Source organism: Lampris incognitus, chromosome 3 (genome assembly GCF_029633865.1).
Source record: "Lampris incognitus isolate fLamInc1 chromosome 3, fLamInc1.hap2, whole genome shotgun sequence".
In the NCBI taxonomy this organism is placed as follows: domain Eukaryota; kingdom Metazoa; phylum Chordata; class Actinopteri; order Lampriformes; family Lampridae; genus Lampris; species Lampris incognitus.
In genome coordinates, this window is record NC_079213.1 from 96,447,407 (window position 1) to 96,471,826 (window position 24,420).

Below are 24,420 nucleotides of genomic sequence, written 5' to 3' on the forward strand. Positions count from 1 at the left end.
TGCAACGGCGTTCGTAGCCATAATGTGTGTGGTTTCAGAAAACGTATCCGAAAACCGACGTCGGGGTCACCAGTGTAGAGCCGAAGTAACGGAGAAGACCGTAGGTTCACACTTTAGCCGTGTAGGCAACTTTCTTTAATCCACGGTAAATCAGAGAGAGAACAAAACCACAGCTCGACTGAGCGGAGGTGGCAAGAATAACCAGAAAACTGGCTGGACAACCATAACTTAACCCTGCGTTAACCTGCCAGGGCAACCATGACTTAACCCTTAGTTCCTGGGTTGAATTCTGTCCCCAATACGTGTCCACCACATTACTAACATTATGAGCGCTATATAAAATGCAACTTGAGTGATTGGTCTAAGAAGGAATACTAAATCAAAGAATTGAAGACCAACAGAAACAACACTAAAGGTATATGGAATGTGTTGAATAGTATTATTAGAAACGGATCTAGAAGCCCAAGCTGCCCTCAATATTTTACAGGTAATGATAAGACTATAAATAACATGGAAGACGTGGTCAATGGCTTTAACAGATTCTTTGTAAATGTGAGCCCAAAACTGGCAGAAAAAAAAACAATGACACACAAACAAGCACAGTGATAGTGATTAGGGGGCCAGAAATTCCAAGTTCCATCTTTTTAGAGCGATGGAAGAGAGGGAAATCGTGGACATTGTAAACAAATGCAAGAACAACAAAAAAAACTACTGACTGGAATGATATTGATATGACAATCGAAGGTACTGCAAAACCACCAATCCACATCTAGTATAACATGTCCTTTCAATCTGGTAAAGTTCCAAGCAAAATTAAAATCGCAAAAGTCATACCCTTATATAAAACCGGAGATAGACACCAGTTTACAAACTACAGACCCACAAATTACAGAAAACTCATTTCTAAAGGTTGCAGGAAACCTGTGCTCCGAGGACAAGATGGAGTGATATTTCTTTACAACCACTGGGAATCAACGTCTTGATGCATGCTCAATAATCCAGGTAAGAAATTCAAAGGAGGTTGAATCAGTTCATCTGGACACAACGTTTATTGACAAGTACGTTTCATCGCTCATCTAAGTGACCTCTTCAGTCTAAACAGATTGCAGGTATCCCCACCCTTATAAACAATACAGTGGCATAACGACCGAAACCAATGCTCGGTTTCATATGCAAATATGGGTGTGACCACCGTTTCAATGGCCATGTGTACTATCCACACAGGATTTGGGAATGGTTGTAATCACAGCATTGTAAATGGTCACGCCCTTATTTACATATGAAACTGGTCGTTGGTTTCGGTCGTCATGCCACTGTATTGTTTACAAGGGTGGGGATACATGCAGTCCGTTTAGACTGAAGAGGTCACTTAGATGAGCGATGAAACGTATCTGTCAATAAACGTTGTGTCCAGATGAACTGATTCAGCCTTCTTTGACACTGGGAATCAAGTTCCAGCATTTTGAACTACCTGGAGGTGTTGCTTTCCTCTCCAAGGCATCGTTCCAAGTGTGAGTAAACAAATGCATCACTGAGCTTCTCCACGTCTCATGAGGACAGGAAATATTATCAGTATTTTAGTCGGGTCTCACCTCAAAGGAGCATGATTGAGCGCACATTCTTACCTGTTCAAACTATTTCTGCTTAGATGGTGCAGATGTCAGTCAGAAAGGACGACGGTGTGAGCCAAACTGAAGCATGTTTTATACTGGTGTAGTTGTCACAGTGTCGAGCTTTAGGAATATAATATTGCCTTTGTCTTATCAAGCATGATTTGCAAACCATTATAAATGAAGATGCATAAAAAGTCAACCTTTTATGTGTCATTTGTGCAAGGCTTGAAATGCAAAAAAATTCGTGTTCTTGTATTGTTTTTGGTGTATCCCTTTGGACGTAATGTTGTTAGCTCTTTATAATAATTAAAAAAAAAACTAAAATCGTCAAACGGTGTAGCCTTCCTATTGGCTGATATTCGCTACCGTCCTCCGTCATTTGAAGATGTTGGAGTATCTTTGTAGAAAGCCTACTTAGCGGAATATGCATATCGGCACCCAATATAAGCACCCAATGCCCATATGTCCAGCATTAAAGTAAAGCGCACGTAAACATCCAAAATATCTGAGGTATTCACAACACGCCATAGTTTACACCAAGCTCGTTAAATATGCGTAGTGAAATTCAAAAATCACCGCATCGGTCGCGTTTCGGTTAAAATAGCCCACATTATTTATGTATACACTTCAGACACAGGGCCAATACTTCATCGTGCGCACGCACATGTAGGCTACTTGTCTGCAGTCGAACGCCTCGACGGGAAATGTAGTTTTTTCCTCCGCCCTCCCATTTTCCATAGGTTTCGCGAGGTTTGCATGGGCGGATTGTGTGTGGCCACATTTCTCTGCAAGACGTACTCAACAATACTGATATGAAATCTGCGTAAAGGTAATGAAATACCGTCGGCTGGGCAGGATAAGGCTGTCAATACCCGGTCGGTGGTTTGGTTTGTCGGCGCCGGCAACATTGAACAGAGAGCCGCCTCTACTTTTCTCAACATCTGCATTGAGGTAGAGCTTGGGTAGACCACAAGTATTGACAGCCTATTGCCTCTCCAACATAATGTGACAATGGTGTATTGTCCTTATAGTCCGGGACGGGTAGTCCACAGCTCGGATGGTTGTGTAGTCTACTAAATTTACATCAGTGTGCTTGTTATTTTTCTTAAATTGTGCTTAGCAGAAAGGAAATAGCTGCGACAAACCGAAGCGGATATTTTTTCAGACGGTGAGATGGCTGACGTATCCTCAAGTTGTGTCACGGCAAAATCTGTTTTACTGCTATTTCCCGTTTCTAAATCCGATTGCGGTTACACACACAGCAGCCTTGTACGGTGAAATAACAGACAACACATTTTTCCACAGCGTTATAACCAAGGCCGGACGAGCCGCTCTCTGCTACCACTACTTTAGTGTGGGTTATAAACAGTGACCTCCATGGTTGTGTAGTTCAAGAAATTAACCAGGAAGTTATTCAGTCATGCTAAGCAATTGGCTGAAGTGGTTGTCAGTCTCTCGGTCTCCGCCGCGCGTAGCTGCGGGCTCAGAGAGCGAGCGAGAGAGCACCCCCCTCCTTTTTTTCTTTTGATGACGTAGCCAAAGTCTGGAGCATGGCAGCTCTCATCACCAGATAACCGTTTAACGCTGCCCTCTCTTTTTCTCTCACCCAGAAGTCTTTGAATTTCTGGAGGCATGTCCAAGAAAAGGGGCAGGTACGTCAAACACGCACCGTGTGTCATCGCATGATGTCATTATTATTGCTTGCAATTGTACTGTGTATAACAATGTAAAAAAAAAAAGACACAAAAAAACATATGAAAGTATTGCATGGATTTCATTTGATGGTTGAGCAAGGTACACTGTACAGCATTGTGATGGCTTCCCCAGTAGTTTTATACTAAAGTGATGTGACTGATTGTGCACTTAATGAACAGGTCGATTGTGTGACTACTATTTAATGAATGTGTCACTTGTAGGCTATTAATTCTGTTGGAGATCCAGGGGAGCTTTCTAAGATAGCATGCCTCTATACAAAAACACACGGAAGAAACGTTTGTGATAATCTGATTAATCCTCTGCATTTAAGTATTGTTCAAGTTATTATTATGGAATGATGATAACGTAGCATTAGGCCTGAACCAAAAGGACTCGGGAATAGTTAAATCACTTGATTTGGCCTTTATTAAGCATCCATTTAACAGTAACTTGCTAGGTAGCGAAACTGTCTCAAAAAGGGGTAATATCAGAAAGACTTGGCAAATAATGCTACTATGTTAAAAATGAACAGACACTGGAGCTGTATTCTGCTGCAGTTTGTCACAGGTCTAGTGACTGAATCTAATGAAGCTGTTTGTTTATGTCACGTTCCTACTTTGTCTTTCACCCTTAACCACTCGCATACGGACAACGATTGTATCTTATCTTACCAGAAAGCGGAGTAGTGGGGAACTGAGTGACACAGTAACCCCTGATCCCAGTTGCATTCTGGGAGTCCGTATTCAGCACAACTGGCGTGAGAAGGGGAACCAGAGCAAATGGAAGGGCACTGTGCTGGACAGGCTCAGTGTTAACCCCTCTCTCTTTATGGTCAAATATGATGGCTTTGACTGTGTCTACGGCATTGAGCTGTTCAAGGATGAGAGGGTGTCCAACCTACAAGTACTCTCAGAAAAAGTGGGTGAGTGGTGTTTTTTCCTCTGTGTGTGTCAACTATTTATCATTTTGGCCAAGATCCCTTCACATAATAGTTAACTTGCTTGTCATCTAAAATTTCCTCTAAAGGAGTAATATCAGCAAGATAAGACAAATCAAACTGTTTAGATCAAAAACAAACATTGGAACTGTATTCATCTGTCACAGGTTTAGTCCGTTAAGGTGCCTTATTAAATATGTATTTAACTTTCTAATAGTTCAGATGAAATTAAAATTAGCACACTTCGCGCTATAAAAAGCATTAGTGCTGCCAAAACTGATTGGCACACATCGTCAAAGGAGCGGTGAGAGAGGGAGCAGCAAGTCTTATTTCCACACATTCTTGTTTTCTTATTTAAATTTCCTATTTCATTTGTGTTACTATAGTAAACAACAAGCTCAAGATACCCCATGGGGCTGAGGAGCTGGTGGGCAAAGCAGTGGAGCATCTCTTTGAAAAGGAGGATGGAGAAAAGAATGAGTGGAGGGGTATGGTCCTCTCCAGAGCACCTATCATGACCAACTGGTATTACATCACTTATGAGAAGGACCCAGTGCTTTATATGTACCAGTTATGGGACGACTATGCTGATGGGGACCTGAGGATTCTGCCTGAAGCAGGTAATAGCAATGAGCAATAAAAAAGGTTAATATTTTTCAAAGCATTATTATATGCTTTGAAAAAGATATTTATATATTGCCAGTCTTAGTAAACTGTTTGTTATGCACAATGAGGTCACGTGAGACTCGGAATAATATCTCACTTTGGTCCTACATTTTCTTTCTTTTTTTGTGATGTCAAAGTGAAGTGTCAATTTGAAATGGATATGCACCATAAAACAGAAGTCCCAAAGGGAGCTTCCCCTGGACAGCCTAGACTTGTTTTCATGATGTAAGACAAGTAGCCAAACACTCCAATTAGTGATGTCATCAAGCAGTGCTGTCTGACAGTGTTTGATTTATAATGTGCTTAAATACACATAAACGGCTCCTCATTTCATGTTATTCCAATGTATCTGTATTGCATTGGAAATAGCATATTGATTTAATAATGACCCTGAGTAGCGCTAATACTAATTATGATTTACTAGACTAAGATTCCTTGGTATTCCAGCTTTATCTGGAATACTAAGGCATGCAAAATACAGTACTTCATCAGCACTGTCGGTTTTAATGTGTTGATGCATGCTCCATAATCCAGGTGTAGAAATCCCAGAAAAGTTGAATCAGTTCATCTGGACAAAAAGTTTAGTGGGGAAACGTTTCATCACTCATCTAAGTGACTTCGTCCAGTTCTTAGCTAACTGTAGGTATCCCCAATGTTATAAACAGTACAGTTGCATAATGACCAAAACTGGTGATCTCACACCGGTTTCATATGCAAATTGCTGTGACCATTAATCAGAGTTACAACGGTCACATCGTGTACTGTTCCCAGAGGATTGGGGAATAGATGAAATGACTGCTGTAAGATGTTTACAGATGTACTCCTCAGTTTAGGCATGGTCATTCCCTCTTCATGTGGATGGCCTCTTTGACTCCCCGGTCACTTAGATGAGTGATTAAATGTTTTCCCACTTAAATTTTTGTCCAGGTCAACTTTTCTGGGATGTTGGTTTTGCTCTTCATAGATGCTGTAGCTATAATACAATCTAAAGTATTTAGTTTATTCATGTATAAAGGTGTATTAGCGAGCAGGAAATGAAGATGCACATGACTGACATTTGCAGCACAAGAACTAAATGGAGCTACATCTGCTGTTCATTCTTGGATTGATGTAAACAAAACTAATCAACTGGACACAATGACTTTGCTAACACTGTTCCTTACTGGTACCTAGTTTATTTCAGGGGATATAGGTACTTTATCCAGTTCACAGCAGTCTACAATTGTTACGAAGCGTATTTAGGTGATGAAGCTTATATGTCTACAAAAGTAAACTTTTTCTACATCATAAGTGTAAATAGTCACAGGGGCAGTATTATTTTTCTAGAGTCTAGTTTTGGTGGAAATTTATTCATCTTGAAAAATAAAGATTCAACAGTACATGTTTTGCATTGGATGATTTGAGTCCTAATTAAAGATAGATCTTAACTTTTAAGGGTGACAAATACCAATAAATACTCCAAATGACACAATTAAGACATATAAAAAACTGTTTTTACTATAATTATCTGTATAAGCCCAAATTATCTCTAATTTCCAATTCATCACTCTCTCCTCAGAAAACAAGCACCTTTTGCCTGCAGACAGAAAGCCGGGAGAGGAGACAGAGAGCCTGGTGGGGAAACAGGTGGAGTATGTTACCGATAAGGGTGTCAAGAGAACAGGCTTGGTCATCTACCAGGTCCCAGCCAAGCCCTCTGTCTACTACATCAAATACGATGATGACTTTCACATCCACGTCTATGACTTGGTCAAAACCACCTAGAGATGATGGACACTTTATCTCACCCTCCCCCCAGCCTCCCATCCATCCGCTTACTTTTCCACACACTATCATTTCTCATTCAATGCCTTTGTGGAGTTTAAATGATAATATTCTGTATTGTTCAGAAAAAAAATTACAAACAAAAAAAATTTGGTATGCACGGCAGAACTAGCATTGCTATGCTAGGCTATTGAGAGGAGGGCGAGGACCTCTTTTCATGTGAGAGAAGCTGTAAAATCAATGCTTTTTGTTAATCTGCAATGAAACGGTTTGGATAGTCCTGAGACCTATACTACGAAGCAGGATTTGGGGTTAGCAAGGTAACTTCAGGTTGTAGTGTTGTCATTCTGTGTCAAGTACACTAAGAGAGCCATGAAACCGGAGTCAAATTCCATGTATGTGCAAACCTACATGGCCAATAAACATGATTCTGACTCGGTACCCTGGGTTTTTAGTGTCACAACAGTGGTTCCCTTTTTACCGGGGTACATCGCCATAGTAACTAATGCTGCACACCTTATCTCCTCCGGAGCAGGTTATGTTCATAACAGATCAACGCATAAAAGCATTGTCTACTGACCAATCAATTCTCTTGGAAAATGGGGTCACCATCCCTAGAAGATCCTGTTGACATCAGTGCAGGTATAGTGAGAGGATCTCTTAGGAAGGCAAGAGTTTCAAGAGACTGACAACCCTTTGGCTCTCTCTGACAAGTTATCTATGAAAGATATAGAGGGAATGGCTTATATTTGTCAGCTTCTTGAGCCGTATGTTGCCAGTGTGACGCGTCGATGTGATGCCCTTACAGTTCCGCAAACTGTATGCATTGGCTTGCGTTTTGTTGCTAGAGGTACTTTTATGTATGCTGTGGGTGATGCAGAGAACCTGAGCAAAAACACGGTCTGCCGCACAATTTGCAAGGTGGTTCTTGCTCTAACAGAGCTAGTTGATGCGTTTGTTGTGTTCCCAGGCCACTTGCCCACGCGGCCAATAAAAGAGGGCTTTTATGAAATATGTGGACAATAACTTAAGTTGAATTCTTGATCTATAAATAATGTAGACCCTATGAATGCAGCCTGCTCCTTTCATAGGGCTCCCTAGACTGATTGGTGCCATAGATTGCACCCATATTCCCAACACAGCATGTCTGTGAAAATAAAGGTGATTTTGTCAGTCGCAAGCCATTCCACAGCATCAACGTTCGGATAAAGGATAAATAAGGATATTTATTGTTTGGTCATTCTGGCACATTGCCTGCATGGACAATAAGGGTTTGCAGAAAATGCAGTGGCCTGGATAAATAGAAGATTTTCAAGTAAACTTACTTACCGGTTTGAATTATGTTTTTATATTTGTTCTTTATTTGCCTTCAAGACCATTTAACACTGCCGGGGTTGTAGACGGTAGACTGGTACACTTGTCCATGTTTGCGATTGGTCATAGGGTGCAAACACCGCCCCTTTTGCGTGAATGCGCTCATAGCTAGATTGGGAAAACCTACGTAATGAGTTGATAACCACCGTTGTGACACAGCTTATGCACAGTTGCGGCTGTTGGGCTTAGTGAAGCCAGCTAACCAAAAGATATCCTGGGTATTGCGAACTTGCTTCGTAGTGTAGGCCTCTGGAGTGTGCTACAAAGTTATTGTCCCTAGGATACATACTATTCTGGTCTTATAGCAATTGGACTGATGAAATCCCAAAATTCAGCCTCTTCAGTGTTGCGTGGAGGTCAGGGAAAGTACCTGTGGAGTGGCAGACTGGGGTGGTGGTTCCCATATTCAAAAAGGGGGACCAAAGGGTGTGCTCCAATTATTGCGGCATCACATTGCTCAGTCTCCCTGGGAAAGTCTAACTCCAGGGTGCTCGAAAGGAGGCCCCCGACCGATTGTCGAACCTTAGATCCAGGAGGAACAATGCGGATTCCGTCCTGGCCGTGGAACAACGGACCAACTCTTTACCCTTGCAGAAGTGCTGAGGGGAGCATGGGAATTTGACCAGCCAGTCTACATGTGTTTTGTGAACTTGGAGAAGGCTTAAGACCGTGTACCCCGGGGCACTCTATGGGGGGTACTGCGGGAGTACGGGGTACCGGGGCAGTTGCTACAAGCCATCCGGTCCTTGTATAACCAAAGTGAGAGCTGTGTCCGCATTCTTGGCACAAAGTCAAACACGTTTTCAGTGGGTGTCGGACTCCGCCAAGGTTGTCCCTTATCTCCGATTCTGTTTGTGATATTCATGGACAGGATCTCAAGGCGCAGCCAAGGTGAGGAGTGTGTCCATTTTGGGAACCTCAGAATTGCACATCTGCTCTTCGCAGATGATGTGGTTTTGTTGGCTTCATCAGAACGCGACCTCCGACACGCACTGGGGCGGTTTGCAGCTGAGTGTGAAATGGCCGGGATGAGAGTCAGCACCTCCAAGTCTGAGGCCATGGTTCTCTACCGGAAAATGGTGGATTGCTCCCTCTGGGTTGGAGATGAGTTGTTGCCTCAAGTGAAGGAGTTCAAGTATCTCGGGGTCTTGTTCACGAGTGAGGGTAGGATGGGCGAGAGATTGACAGGCGGATTGGTGCAGCATCAGCAGTAATGCGGACGTTGTACTGGACCGTTGTGGCGAAGAAGGAGCTGAGCCGGGAGGCAAAGCTCTCAATTTACCAGTCAAGCTTCGTTCCAATCCTCACCTATGGTCATGAGCTTTGGGTAGTGACCGAAAGGGTGAGATCACGGATACAAAATTAGTTTTCTCCATAGGGTGTTTGGGCTCAGCCTTAAAGATAGGGTGAAGGGCTTGGACATCTGGAGGGAGCTTGGAGTAGAGCCGCTGCTCCTTCACATCGAAAGGAACCAGTTGAGATGGTTCAGGCATCTGATTAGGATGCCTTCCTTTGGAGGTTCACCGGGCATGGCCAACTGGGAGGAGACCCCCAGGGTAGACCCAGAATGCGCCGAGGGACTACATGTCCAATCTGGCCTGGGAACGCCTTGGGATCTCCCAGGAGGAGCTGGAGGGCGTTGCTGGGGAGAGGGACGTCTGGAGTGCCCTACTTAGCTTGCTGCCACCGCGACCTGACCCCGGAAAAGCGGCTGAAGATGAGATGAGATGAGATGAAATCCCAAAATTTAATGTTTACATTGAAGCCGAAAATAGCCTTTTAAAGCCATTTCCTTTAATTGTCTTGATGAGTTACGACCATGGTAGGTTGCTGAGCAGGCCTTTCATGGAACAGCTAAACTATTACGGACCAGCAACCGTTTATAGCATCAAAATAAATCTTATAACCACCTAAATTCAAAATATCCGAGATCTAGGGTTTGCTAGTGTGAAGCATTTCCAAAATGTATTCATGTTTAAGTATCGGACAATCATCTAGTCCTTAGGGTTCTCAATTGTTTTCATGTCATAGACACATCAGATCCCTATTTGAAAAGTTCTTTTTTTTTTTCCAAGGAACTACATACAGATAGTTATTGGTTGTCGTCAATTTCGTATCGAATTATAGAGCTATCATTGTAATGTAAACCATTTACACTGTACATTGGGATTAGTGAGAATAAAACCCAAGATTAGAAGAGCAACCTTATACATTCTGTAACAGAAAAAGTTTTAGTAAGTTCAGAAGTTAAATAACGATCCCGGGAACCTCTTGAAATCCGATGACAGATCCCTTGAGAACCATTGACTTTGTGTTGACGACTCTTAAAAACAAGACAGTTTAGGTCTGATGGCACCAGCCAAAGAGAAGAACACCACCACATGTAGGCCAAACAGGTTATGTCCTTATGTATGGTCTTCCCTAGAGGTAGCTATGGATATAGCGTGATTGGGCAGGAAAAAAACGTGGAGGTATCATGTTAAACTATGACGTTGGATCAGAGAACAGTAAATGAAAAGGACAAATTCAGAGACATTGGAGTGCGGCCCTTGTAAGTTAAACTAGGATAACAATAGTCTTTTACTCTAATTTGGAAATACACCAGTGCTACTGCCCATTCAATTCATGTTTAATAGAAAAGCATCCATGACTATGATTAGGCTTGGCTAGATTTAGCGTATTTAATAAAGCCATCTCTTAGTAAATTCGAAGTCTGGGTTTCTACCTAGGCACTCGCACTCCTTAAATAGCACAAGGAATATCAGATCCTGTGTATCAGCAGTGAAGGTGTAGTTCGTTAAATTATATCATACAAAATTAATCCCACACAAGTCATTAAGTGCCTTCAGGCCTATCATGTTGCAATATTGTATAGATCTGCCATTTGCTCTCCTAACATAGCTTATGAAGGCCACCATTCGGTCTTTAAAAATGTAACACCGATAAGTATTTTGCAACCCTCAAGTTTGTTTTGGAGCATATGTGCAATTTTTTTCCCTGTTCATGCAGTTTGAACATATTCTACAAATATAACATGTTCAGTCATTGGTTGTTAATTCTCATCATTGGTGATATTGTAGGGAGCACTTAATTATATATATTATATATTGTATAAAGTTTATAGGTGTTTAGGTTGTGGTACGCTGCATCATTTCCTCAGCAAGCTCTTTTGCTCAAAAGCAACTGTGGCAGATTATGCTTTACGTCAAACGCATGAAGAAAACTTATAACGCACTTATGTTATAATACATTCATCAATACAGTATTTTATCTGTAACTTTTGTGTAAAATGTAATGTTGCCTGTTGTGATTGCCCTCATTTATGTGAATATCTCCATAAAACACCAGCTTTTCTTAAAAAACCAAATAACCACAAAAAAAGTTAGTATACCGAAATATATTAAATATGTATCACAGTGCTATTATGAAATGACATTGAACAAATCTCACCTAGACAGTGATTAAAATTGGGGTCTGACTCTTCAAAATGAGATAACTTTGTCTCCTGCAGTCAAGAGAAATATGTCCGTGTAATTTCATGCCAAAATTTATTCTAATTTATTTCCAGGAATCACACCCATCACCCCTGTCAACCATCCGTATTCAGGGTATTCAGTGTATCCCTCTGTAAAGTAGTTGATTGGTAGTTTACTGTGATATTCATGCTGTGATTCTCATGCTTTTCTACTACCTGGCTGTCAAAAATTTGCATGCATCAGTTCAACAAATATGTGGAGACATTTCAGCCTGTTATTTTGGCATTCGAAGAAGGAAAATGTTTGGCATAATTTGGACTGTTTGCCCCACGTTTTAAAAAAAAAAGTGATTAAAAAGGTGATCAACCTCATTTTGGTTGGCAACAAATCCAACTGTATCTTTGATGTACAGTATCACCAACTGTTGCGTTGTGGTGTTTCTATGTTGAGTGGAGTGGAATAGAAAATAACGGTGCACTCCTTCGCCTGCCCGATCCCTCATCCTTCCTGTTCTGAAATTGTAGCAGCATTGACAGGCAATTGGTGTCATCCCTCTGTCATGAGTAATAAAGATTTTTGCACATTTCTTTGTGCTGGATCATTTACTTTGAATACAGTGCAACTGTACAAATGCAATCAATGGAAAGTGCAAATTAAAAAAAATGAAAAGATCAAGCAAAATTAATCTACAGAGTACATTAGTATTCAACAATGGAAAGCACAAATATTTCCTGGCCTAAATACAACATTCGTATACAACAAATTGGAGGCAAGAAGGAATTATCACAGAAGACAATTTTTTTTTTATGTTGAACAACTTACACTGAACATTTGACATGTTCAGGGTTTATTTATTAACACCCAGAAATAGTGAAATTGAATATATACAAAATATTACAATTCTCCTTATAAAAGACATCAGAGCCAGAATGGAGGAAAATGTGTTGACAATGAATTGACGGTATACACATTAACTCATGTATAGCTTCCACATAATTTCACTTTTATTTGCAGAAATGTACTCTTCAGGAGATTTACATTACTTTTAAATTAAAAACTGTTTTAAACTTTTCAGGCAGATTTCTTGGTAAATGGAAAGATATTTGACTTCTGTCATTCAATATTGTTAGTTCACATCAGCCAAATGACTTAATGTAGGTCGTTGTTTCTTTCCCCCATGAGTGATGTTGAAGTATAGATGCAATTACTGAAGTTTGGAGTGATGTCGAGACCCATCCAAAAACACGAAAAAGACTAAGGTTCAGGGTCTTTCATGGTAACCTAGTTCATTTCACAAGGTCTTTCAAATATTGCAGACTTTGGCTGGTGTATTCACTTGCTTTTGTAGGGGCCTCAGAAAGAGTTGAAATAGTTTTCCGCACTCCTGGATTAAGAAAAAAAAAATAGACGAAAAAATAAATTCCTGCAAGTTCCTTCCTACAATTTGCACCAACTTTCATTTTGTTGTAGGCAGCATTTGGTCATACGCTGCTGACTTCGTTAAAATAAGAATCAATGAGGCTGACTGCTACATGTACATGTGTACATGTAGCAGTCAGCTACATGTATCCACAATGAAAATAACTGGTCAGGGGGCATTGCACTGCAACAAGTGAAAGCTGCAGCCAAAAGCTGTAGTTTCTCTCATTTATCACCAACTCATTTTTAATTCCAATACACGCCCCAGAAGGAAAGCTAGTTATATAGCTAAATATATTTAGCATAAAAAGTAAGGAAAAATGTGTGTTTGGTAGATTATTTCTTTGTTGTAACAATGCTTCTTGGCAATAAATCTTATACCGTTGGAAAGCCTGTTTATTTCCCTTTTAAATGGTGCCACATTTGTAAGGAACATGCATTTGTGGGATGAGCAGCAGAGCTGAGTATGTGGGTTGTGCCCATGAAAATTTGCCAGATCTTCTCTGCCAGTGCCAAACAGTTTATTTTGCTGTTGCTATTGACTCTTGTTTTGAGCTTCTGGTACCCCAGGTGCTGACAATCAGGTGCCTGATATAAGATTTATTGCCAAGAAGCATTGTTACAACAAAGAAATAATCTACCAAACACAAATTTCCTTACTTTTTGTGCTAAGTTTAGAACGCTACAGTAGATAGCTTGAAAAGTAAATGAGCAATCCAGCTTGTCACCCAGTTCTTACCAGAGTTCCATGTTTGAACAGGGGAAAATTCAATTTTAGGCAAAGTTGGAACCTTAGCCTAAAAAGAAGGATAAATTAGTTAGCTATGCATGAGATTGAGGTAATTGAAAATAAAGACTGTAATATATCACACAATCTTGACACTTTAAAGAAACATCAACTGAGACAGAGGCTGATCATTCTCTGACAATGCTAGTTAAAATATGGAGTAAAATAAAAATGAATAATTTGAAAAGAAACATTTAAGGATTATCCAATTAAGGCAATTAAATGGAATCTTTAAAAAAATTCTCTCTATATATCACACAGAAAAACACCAAATAACTTTGTTACTTCATGCTGTTACCATCATAGCTATTGCAATGCATCTGACAGTAGATTCAGTGGAGAGGTAATCTAACAGTAATCCGCTATAGTGTAGAAAAGCTGTTTGGCTCACTGGCTGCTGAAACATTTGCCTTCTGATCTTTTAAGACTCCCAAACTTTATATGGTTAATTGTACCAACTAATTTACCTATAATAACCTTTACAGAAATTTGTCATAACATTCTGAAAGGTCCACAACGTCTAATATGGAAAAAGGGGCCAGGAAGGTGACAACTGTTATTTTGTTTTGGTGGGAAGAATGTGGGTATACAGACAATCGTCACGTATACCACGTCACAACAGGATGTCAATAACTCTACTGTGGTGTGCAAGTCCATGAAGATTGTTGATAGGAAGAGCATAATGTAACAGCTCTACGTTGTAAATTAATACTTTTTTCATTTTATTTCCTTTAGTGGTGAAATAATGCATTACCCAAAACACTAAGGGGTGCGTAAAACGACAGACGCTGTATCACGCTATTTGTTTCTACAAATCGGCTGTCAGGTCCCAGGTAGATACCAATGTCAACTTGTTACATTTGCATTCATGCATTGTATCGTAGTGCTACAGTATTTGAGATCGCTCTACCTCTACGCCAAAATACTTCATCCATTCTTCTGCTGCGGGTGGTATTGCAGCCTTAGCCTTCTCCAGGACCTCTGAGCCCTGCTCACTGTTTCCCAGGAGCCCTGAGTCATACACCACATACAGAGCTCCTCCTGCTATGGTCACCTTGGTGGCCAGTCTGTAATTGGAAATAACAGAAACACTCAAGTTCCTTATAATTCCTTGAGGGTGTGGCCCAGACGACACAGGCAAATCTTGCTATCATTATAGCACTATGTTTGACGTGTTGTCCCCCTTGTCATTATATTTTAAAGGGAATTGTATGATTTTTAGGCCTAGGGGCAGAATAACGAGACACACATGAACGTTTGTATTTTCGACTGGTTAATTTGTGATATTGACTTGACTCCATGACTGGCAGCTAGAGAGCGTTCAGCCGGTATCACAGCTGGCTAGCTAGACTGATATTGTGTTAGCGACTAGCACGCTAATATGACATTTACGAATGAAAAAGAAAAGGTGATACTCACTTCAGCACAGGCAAAATCTTAGCCGCCATGATGCCAAAAAGTATATTTATATAAATATGTATTTATCAAGTATAGTGTCCAGTTAGTTATTGGCTGTTTTGGTGGCAACGCGCTGTAAAATGGACAGCACACCACTTTGCTAAGCTAGCTACATTGAAGGACAAGCTTGTGCAAAAGGGGCGTTCTTCTTCGTCTTCTTTTTCCCTCTTCTTCTTCCTCCCCGCTTTTTGTGTTTATTGGCGGATCGCAAAGGTGCACAACGCCACCTACTCTATCGGAGTGTGACGATTCATGGCATCGTCAGAAGAGAAAAATCACACCTAATCCTAATCCTGCCTGTATTATTATAACCCCCTTCTGACTTCCCTGATGTCCTGTCCTGTTACAGGAGTGATTTTAAACTTCACTGCCCTGTCTCATGTACAATATTTCTTAATGTCTCCCTCTCTGAATTATATTTACTACAATATATTATAATGTGTTTCCCCATTATGTATTACGTGGAGTGAAAACCTGCATGCCCAAACCTTAATCGTGTAATGATTACTTCCTCTCTGCAGTTACGATATCCTCCTTTAAACTGTTTATCATGAACTGACTTCTTTATGTGTCTCCCTTTATGGACTGTATCCCGTTGCTTCTGCCAGGTGTTAATTACGGCTGTTCTAATTAATGATTTTTCCTCTCCCCTACCATATACTACTTTTATCACTTTCGTGTACTTTAAGAGCCTTCTTTACCAAATTATTTGCTTGTCTATTACCTTTAACACCCATATGAGCAGGGACTCAACAAAATTGCACTTCTATACCCATCATTTGTAATCTAAAAAGCGTAATGTGATCATGGGATCTTCTCTGATCATTTGCGTTGATGACAAACCCCCCTGAGAGCTGCTACTGAATCTGAGCAAATGACTGTTTTAAATGGCTGCACTTGCTATATCCACCGAAGGCCAAGAATGCAATGATTGCAATTCTATGTGCATTATATCAGTATTCCACGTGTTCTTTTCATCAAACCATAGCCCTGATTATTTGAATTCTGGCACTCTAGGTTATCTGTTACACGTATAGAAATAAATTGATGTTAATTTTTTTCTTAGTCAGGAGCAGCCTAGGGTTCTGGCTGGAACCAGCCCAGGTGCAACATGACCGAAGACTGTGTGTAATTTATATTTCTTGCCATTGAATAGGCCAGATTGATTTTTATAGCTGTTGTCATAGTTTAGGTCAGATTGTTATTCATTGATGTTTCAGGTCAGATTACTATTTATACTTATTGTTGCTGTATAGACAAAATCCATATTTATTATGTTGTTGTCATATAGGCCAGATTACTATTTATATCCACTGTCTTAAATAGATCAGACTGTATTTATAACTTTTGAGATTGGTTTTCTGATGTATTGTCATGTTTTTGTCTTTATTGTTCTTTGTCTGACTGTCCAATAGTTTTCTTATGTATTGTTGTTTCTACTTCTGTATTAATTGTTGTTTGTTTGCCTGCCCAGGGACTGCAAATGCAAATTAGCTGCCAGCTAACTCTGGTGCAATTGTAAAATTGTGCTCGTCCCTGTCAAATAAACAATAAACGAAACGAAATTGGGTGCACAAGGGGTGCGTCAAAGTTGCCTTCAGGGCAGCTTTCGTTTCTCGGGTTCTTTTTTATTTTATTTTATTTTTTTGCCGCCCTCGTAAAACTTTCTACACAATAAACTTTTCTAAACACATTTATTTCAAGAGACAATGTTATAACGTCAAGAATTAAACACCAACTTGTTTCTACTTTTTCTCCAAAAATTAGGCGCCGCCTGTCTTCTTCCTCTTCTTCTGTTGTCATCTAGTTTATTTGCGAATTACTGCCACCTACTGCTCCGGAGTGTGAATCAAACACTAGACTACACTCTAACCCCCCCCCCCCCCCAAAAAAACCCCATCTCTCACACACACACACACTTCGGTAGCGACTGTACAGAAAACGGCTTGTGTTCTAATATAACAGATGTCTGTAATTCAGATTTGACCAGAAATGTAAAGCGGTTTGAGCTAGAAAAGCGCTATATGAAATGCAACTTGATTGATTGATTGATTGATTGATTGATTCACACACACACACACACACACACACAAAACTATATTTTATCCTCCATGCTTTACAACACAAAATTCATACCAGCCACCTATGTCAGTCACCACTTATCCATCATATCCTTAAAAAAACAACAACCCTGTATCGCTTAAGAAAGTTAGTTCAAGAGTTCCCTGACCTGTGGTCTTTCACCCATGCTCAGTAAACCTTTAAATGTGAATTCCTGCACTCCTAATTCCCTCAGATTATTCTTCATAATCTTTTCCCCATACCCCCTACAATTTAGAACTACGTGCTCGACTGAATCCTCTCCCTGACATCTTTCTCACAAGCCTGTCTGATGTTTCCCTACCATTTTCAGTGTTTTGTTTAGTGCAGTGCCCCAACCTTAACCTTGTCAACAGTTTCCTCTCTTCTGTGTCCCCTACCTTCTCGAGTAACTTTGACACTCTTTTGAATTTGATATAGATGCCTCCCTTTCCTCTCTCTGTCCCACCTTTTTTTTTACACATTTGGTTGCTTTTCCCCCAGATTACACATTTAACCTCTGCTTTACTGATACTAATATACATTTCTATATTTTCCTTTCTTTAAAGCCCTCTTTGCCAACTCATCCCCCTCACCCCCACATGCGCTGGATCCCACAGAAATTTTGCCTGACCTCTCTGATTTGCTATTTTTGTGACGGACTGAAGGACACCATATAGTACATTTTGACGGCTGTTTAAATGGAAAGACCTAGGGCTGATTCATTACCCATATCTCTCCCATAGGTGTTGTTCTTCCTATTTTGTTGGGGGAAAAAATCTCCCAACTTGTCCTCTTAGCTTGACATACCATTCTTCTCACCACGGCCTGTGCCTTCTTATTCTGAATCAAATGCTGCAGGTTATGGGTTCTTTTAACTTTTCTGAATGCTCTATTGCTGTTTCGAAGATAGCTGAATCAGTCCATCTGGACACAACGTTTAGTGGGAGAAACGTTTCCTCACTCATCTAAGTGACTTTGTCAGTCTCAGCTGACTGCAGGTATCCCCAACCTTGTAAACGGCACAGTTGCGTAATGACCGAAACCAGCAATCGGTTTCATATGCAAATTGCCGTGACCATTAATTAGTTAAAATGGCCACATGTACTATTCACTATTTCTGGGATTTCTTTACCTGGATCATTGAGCATGCATCAAGACATCTATTCCTGTTTCTTTCAGCCTGACGACGCTCCTCTGTCCATCATGGTACCCGTTTTTGATTCATCCTATTTTTACACCTGGGTATAGATCCATCTGCTGCCATAATAATTGCTGAGGTTTCCTGTTTTTTTATTTCTACTATACCTCCAGAAATGTCAGTTCTTGTCATTGTTTCCTCATTCAACTTCTGGAATTTATCCCAATCTGCTATTCCAGAGACCCACTTTGAGATTCCACCATCTGGTCTCACATCCACTCTTGCTCCCACCGAGCATGAGAATGAGTAGTGATTGCTGCCCACTGTCATTTCAGCCAAGGGATTAGACATTAACGTAATATCTAATGCTGATTCAGTACCTGGTGTTATGTTTATCCTCATTCCTCTTCCATCATTCATTCAGATCAAATCCCTATCATCTATCAAATCTTTAATTGCCTTTCCATTTGAGTCTGTTTGTGCCCCCCCACACACACACACAGACACACACACACAGACATTGTACTGTGAGCATTGAAATCTGCACACGATACTGCTTTGTCTGCTTTGTCCTTGTACCATTAGTTGGCTATCCAAATCCAACCTTTTGCATGGATTGTAGTAGTTAATTATAACCACCGCTGCTCTTCTTTCCTACACTTCCACTACTATGTATTTCTAATCATCTTCCTTTTCCAGTACTACTACTACTACTCTCGGCTGCTCCCGTTAGGGGTCACCACAGCGGATCATCCATTTCCATTTCTTCCTGTCTTCTGCGTCTTCCTCTGTCACACCAGCCACCTGCATGTCCTCCCTCACCACATCCATAAACCTCCTCTTTGGCCTTCCTCTTTTCCTCTTTCCTGGCAGCTCCATATTCAGCATCCTTCTTTCAATATACCCAGCATCTCTCCTCCACACATATCCAAGCCATCTCAGTCTTGCCTCTCTTGCTTTGTCTCCAAACCGTCCAACTTGAGCAGTCCCTCTAATATAATCATTCCTAATCCTGTCCTTCTTCGTCACTCCCAGTGAAAATCTTAGCATCTTCAACTCTGCCACCTCCAGCTCCACCTCCTGTCTTTTCGGCAGTGCCACTGTCTCCAAACCATATAACATAGCTGGTCTCACTTCCATCTTGTAAACCTTCCCTTTAACTCTTGCTGGTACCCTTCTGTCGCAAATCACTTCTGACACTCTTCTCCACCCACTCCACTCTGCCTGAGACGTGTATCCCGTTTTAAGTACATTACGTGGTGTCAGAAGTCTGTCAAGAACAGAAAATTAAGAATAATGGCATATTCGCAACTTGAACACCCCAAGGTCGACTGGGAGGCTCCTGGTTTATATCAAGAGTTTGAAAGATTCAGGAGTCATGTCACGTTCGTCTTCGATGGTCCTCTCTCTGAGCTAACGGCTAAACAGCGACCCGGTTGGCTAGGCATGTGGCTCAGCGAGCAAGGTAGAGAAATCTACAAGACATTAAACTGGGCTGATGGTGAAAAAGAAGATCCCTTTAAAGTTTTGGATAAGTTTGCCAGCTACATCAGACCGAGGAAAAATAAGCGAATAGCCAGGCATCATTTCAAACAAAGGAAACAAGGACCAAGTGAAAGTTTTGATAACTTTGTTAAGGATTTTGGATTCATACTCATGGATTGTGAGTAAACTGACCCAGATTACATGTTCATAGACGCCATAATCGCGGGAGTAAGAGAAAAAAAGGGTCCAAGAAAGACGGCTGGACAAAGGTGAGGACCTGACACTACCTAAAGCTATAGAAATCTCTCAGCAGTTTGAAATGTCACAGAAACAAATAAAAATCGTCAGAGAGGATGATTCACAAGTATCAATAGTGTCTGCCAAAGCAAAGTACCCAGTACCTAATAAGATAACATACAGTAAAGGACAGTCAAAACCCACACATCAGAGGCAGGCATCAGTCAAGCGATCCAAAAGCTGCCCAAGTTGCGGAAAGACCCTCAGCACAAGTGGAGCAAAGGAAAGTGCCCAGCTAAAGGCTCGGTATGTTCCTACTGTAAAAAAACAATCACTGGGTGGCTGTGTGTCGCAAACGTGCAGTAAATTCGGTGAGTGTTGAGCCAAGTCAGGATTCACTAGATGATGAAATTCTGCACATAAATCTAACACAGACTGATAGTCCTGCAGATGACAAATGGAAAGCAAACTTGGAAATTCTGTCTCAGGAAGTGCAGTTCAGGATTGACACAGGTGCCAAATGCAATACACTGACCCTAGACAGATACCAGTTCCTCATACACACAGGGGAGCTAAAATGCTCTAGCACAGTACTTCGCTCTTATTCCAACCACAAGCTAAAGCTGTCACAAGTGTGAAGTGAGCGCAGAGTTTGAAATTGTGGACATTGCACAGGAAAATGTACTCAGTGGTGATACAGCTGAGGCTTTAGACCTGATTGTTCGTTTGGACTCACTAAAAACCACTACTGAAAAAAACAAAACAAATCGAGCAGTACTGATGTCGCCATTCCAACACAGAGTGTACCAGTTGGACTTGAGTTCCCAGAACGGACACACACCACCAGAACCTTACCAGGTACATACACAATCAAAATTGATCCAGATGCAAAGGCAATGGTCCATCCTGTCCGCTGCCAACCAGCTGCACTCAGAGAAAAGATAGTGGAGAAGCCACATCATCAAAGTTGACCAACCTACAGAGTGGGTGAGCTCTATGGTAGCCGTAGCGCATAATGGCAAGATAAGAATGCATAGATCCAAGTGATTTAAATAAAGCCATAAAGAGGGAGCACCACCCCATGTGCACCATAGAGGAGGTTGTTTCCACCATACCTGGTGCCAAAGTCTTCTCAGTCCTTGATGCCAAATCTGGATTTCTTCAGATAGCACTGGATGAAGTATCATCCTTTCTCGCGACCTTCAATACACCAATTGGAAGGTACAGATGGCTGAGACTCCCATTTGGACTAAAATGCACACCAGAAATTTTCCAACGTATCATGGATGAATGCTCGAGGGCATTGGAGGAACCGTCAGTGTGATGGATGATATTCTCATAGCAGCCCCCACAGTGGAGGAGCACGATGCAGTCCTGTGCAGAGTAGTTGAGAGAGCAACGAGCTACAATCAGAGACTCAACTTCAACAAATGTCACATTCGTCAAACAGCAGTGCCATATGTGGGACATCTAATAATGGCAGATGGACTGAAACCAGACCCTGCAAAAATTGAGGCAGTACAGTACATTTCACCACCAACAGACAAAGATGGTGTCCACTACTTTTTGGGCTTTGTAACGTACCTGTCAAAGTTCATAACAAACCTCAGTGAAGAGGATGCGCCGCTGCGTCAGCTCCTCAAGAGCAATGTGGCGTTTGCATGGCAGCCAGCATGGCAGCCAGCACAGCAGTGAGCTTTTGACAAACTCAAGGATTTGTGCACGCATCCTCCAGTGCTGAAGTTTTTCGACCCCGCAAAGCCTGTCGAAATATACTGTGATGCCAGCAGCACTGGACTAGGAGTGGTTTTGCTGCAGGACAGTCACCCCGTTGCCTTCTCATCCAGGTCACTGACTGGCGCAGAAACACGCTATGCACAAATTAAAAAGAAGATGCTCTACATTGTGCATGCCTGCATCAAGTTTCATATTTGGAATGCATGTCACAGTATACAATGACCACAAGCCTCTCGAAGATATCGTTAAAAAATCACTACTGTCTACTCCCATGTGCATCCAGAGAATGCGTCTTCAACTACAATGGTATGATTTAACAGTCAAGTACAGGAGAGGAAAGGACATGGAGCAGCTGCCTGACACGCTGTCTAGAGCACAGCTTCCAGAGAGCATGCCTGAGATGGATGGCCTACAGTGTGTCTCCATGCTCAACTTTGTTGCAGTTAGCAACCAGAAGTACACAGAACTGCAGCAGCACACAAAAGAAGAGCTAAGCTGTCTCCAACAGACAGTTCAGCATGGCTGGCCAGAACACAGACGGGAAGTGCCAATTCCTGTTCAGCCATATTGGGACTCGAGAAGCCAGCTTGTGTTATCTGATGGAGTTGTATACAAAGGGCTACATATAGTAGTGCCCCCACCATGCGAGAGCACATGCTAAGGCGTATACACCAATCTCACTTAGGGATAGTGAAGAGTAAACACTGAGCCCGTGAAGTGCTATACTGGTCAGGCATGAGTGCTGAAATGGAAGAAATAGTCAGAAATTGCAACAAGTGTGCTGATTTCCAAAATAAACTGCCCAGACAACCACTCAAGCCAACAGAAACTCCAGAGCTGCCATTTTAGGAGGTCGCATCAGATCTGTTTGAGTTTGAAGGCAAACAGCGTATCCTAGTGGATTACTACTCAACATTTATTGAAGTTAATGAACTGAAAGACATGCACAGTCGCACCACCACAGAGACTCTGAAAGCTCAGTTCAGCAGGCATGGCATCCCTGCCATTCTACAGACAGACAACGGTCCACAGTATTCCTCAGAGGAATTTAAAGACTTCTGCAAGAGTTATGGTATTTCACACAAGACATCTTCACCCCACACGCCACACTCAAATGGTGAAGCAGAGCGTGCAGTGCAAACTGTGAAGAGGCTTTGAAGTAAAGCACCAGACAAACACCTTGCACTGTTAGACTACAGAACTACTCCAATTGAGTCAGTAGGACTGTCACCGGCTCAACTGCTCATGGGCAGGAGGCCACATAATAAGCTGCCTACTGCTCGTGTGCTACTCGCACCAACAGCCTATGACCCTCTCAAAGTAAAGCGTCTGCTGGACAAAAGTAAGGACATCCAAAAGTTATACTATGACCGCAAGAGAGCAGGCAAACCTCGTGTTGCCCTTAAGCCTGGGGATGAGGTTAGGATGCAACCCTGTCCTGGCAACCACAAATGGTCCCCAGGAGTTGCAGTTAAACCACACAGTGCTCCGCGGTCCTATGTTGTGGACTGTGGGAATAAGGAGTACCGCTGCAACAGCCAACACCTCTGCAAAAGCACCGCAGCCACCAGCCGTCCACACCACTGGGTTCGGGATGAACCTTGGACTGAAATATCAGATCCGCTAACTGAGAAGGAGCCACAACCTCCAGCTCTTCCTGAACTGCCACACTCTACACCTAAAATACCTTTGAACCCCAGTCAAGTCCAGCCAGCTGAACACGTTACTACTAGGTGGGGCAGAGTTGTGAAGCCTCCTGATAGACTGAATCCATAAAGTGTTTGAGTTGAGTTGGATGTTTTGAGTTGTTTTTCTCACCTTGAGAAAGTGAAGCGCTGGTAAGCACTCCTTCCAAGTTATTGTGTGTAGAATCACATTTAGACATAAACAGGTATTTTGTTTCAAATAAAATTTCATTAGAATGACTATTTACTCTGTGAATCAAGCAACAAAAAAAGTGCCACTGTTAAAAAAAAAAGAAGTGTCGGGATGGTGCAGCGGTCTAAGCATTGGCTTTGTGTCGATGCAGTTGCCCACTGGGGACTGGGGTTCCCGCCCCGGTCTCGTTAGATCCGACTATGGCCAGATTCGATGAAGCAGCAATAATTGGCAACCCTGTCTTTGGGAGGGGGGTGGAGTTGGCTTGTGTTCGTCACATGAATGGGTCTCTAGGTGTGTTGGAAAAAGCAGTGGTTCGGACTGGATTCGCCTTGTCATGGAAGTGGCAAGACATCTCCTTCGAGACTGCCGGCTGGAGAGATGCAGTTGGTGAATACATACAGCACGAGGGTGGGTGTTTGAATTAGAATAGGGAGCAATTGGCCATTAAATTGGGAGAAAAAGGGAAAAAATCAGAAATAAATTATATTTAAAAAAAAATGTGTCATGGGTATTGTGCAACACAGTGCTCTCTTCAGGTGACACAAGGGAGTGTTCTGCTTCACTAACCCAATGTAAGTGAATTTAAGTTGACGTAGTACCTTACACGCTGTTGATTGGACGGTTATGGTTTATGACACGTTTTAATGCCCACCCATTGAAGCAGTGCTTCA

At 41.7% G+C, this 24,420-nt stretch overlaps 2 protein-coding genes across 3 annotated transcripts; one reads left to right on the forward strand and one right to left on the reverse strand.

Annotated features, from left to right (window-relative positions):
* The first annotated feature begins 2,342 nt into the window (after positions 1 to 2,342).
* On the forward strand, positions 2,343 to 12,058 carry LOC130109288 (spindlin-1-like). 2 transcript variants are annotated; one of them, XM_056276111.1, is made up of 5 exons: positions 2,343 to 2,442; positions 3,224 to 3,265; positions 3,983 to 4,230; positions 4,632 to 4,865; positions 6,470 to 12,058. In XM_056276111.1, exons 2-5 carry the CDS (start codon positions 3,246 to 3,248, stop codon positions 6,673 to 6,675), a joined length of 708 nt encoding a protein of 235 aa, XP_056132086.1. In that variant the 5' UTR covers positions 2,343 to 2,442; positions 3,224 to 3,245; the 3' UTR covers positions 6,676 to 12,058. The 2 variants fall into 2 exon arrangements, with proteins under 2 accessions (XP_056132086.1, XP_056132087.1); XM_056276112.1 differs by having other exon boundaries at positions 2,373 to 2,442; positions 3,227 to 3,265.
* Positions 12,059 to 12,340: 282 nt separating this feature from the next.
* On the reverse strand, positions 12,341 to 15,341 carry micos13 (mitochondrial contact site and cristae organizing system subunit 13). The gene is made up of 4 exons (XM_056276113.1): positions 15,151 to 15,341; positions 14,642 to 14,798; positions 13,684 to 13,741; positions 12,341 to 12,909 (listed from the first exon to the last, which is right to left on the reverse strand). Exons 1-4 carry the CDS (start codon positions 15,177 to 15,179, stop codon positions 12,812 to 12,814), a joined length of 342 nt encoding a protein of 113 aa, XP_056132088.1. The 5' UTR covers positions 15,180 to 15,341; the 3' UTR covers positions 12,341 to 12,811.
* Between the last annotated feature and the right edge of the window lie 9,079 nt (positions 15,342 to 24,420).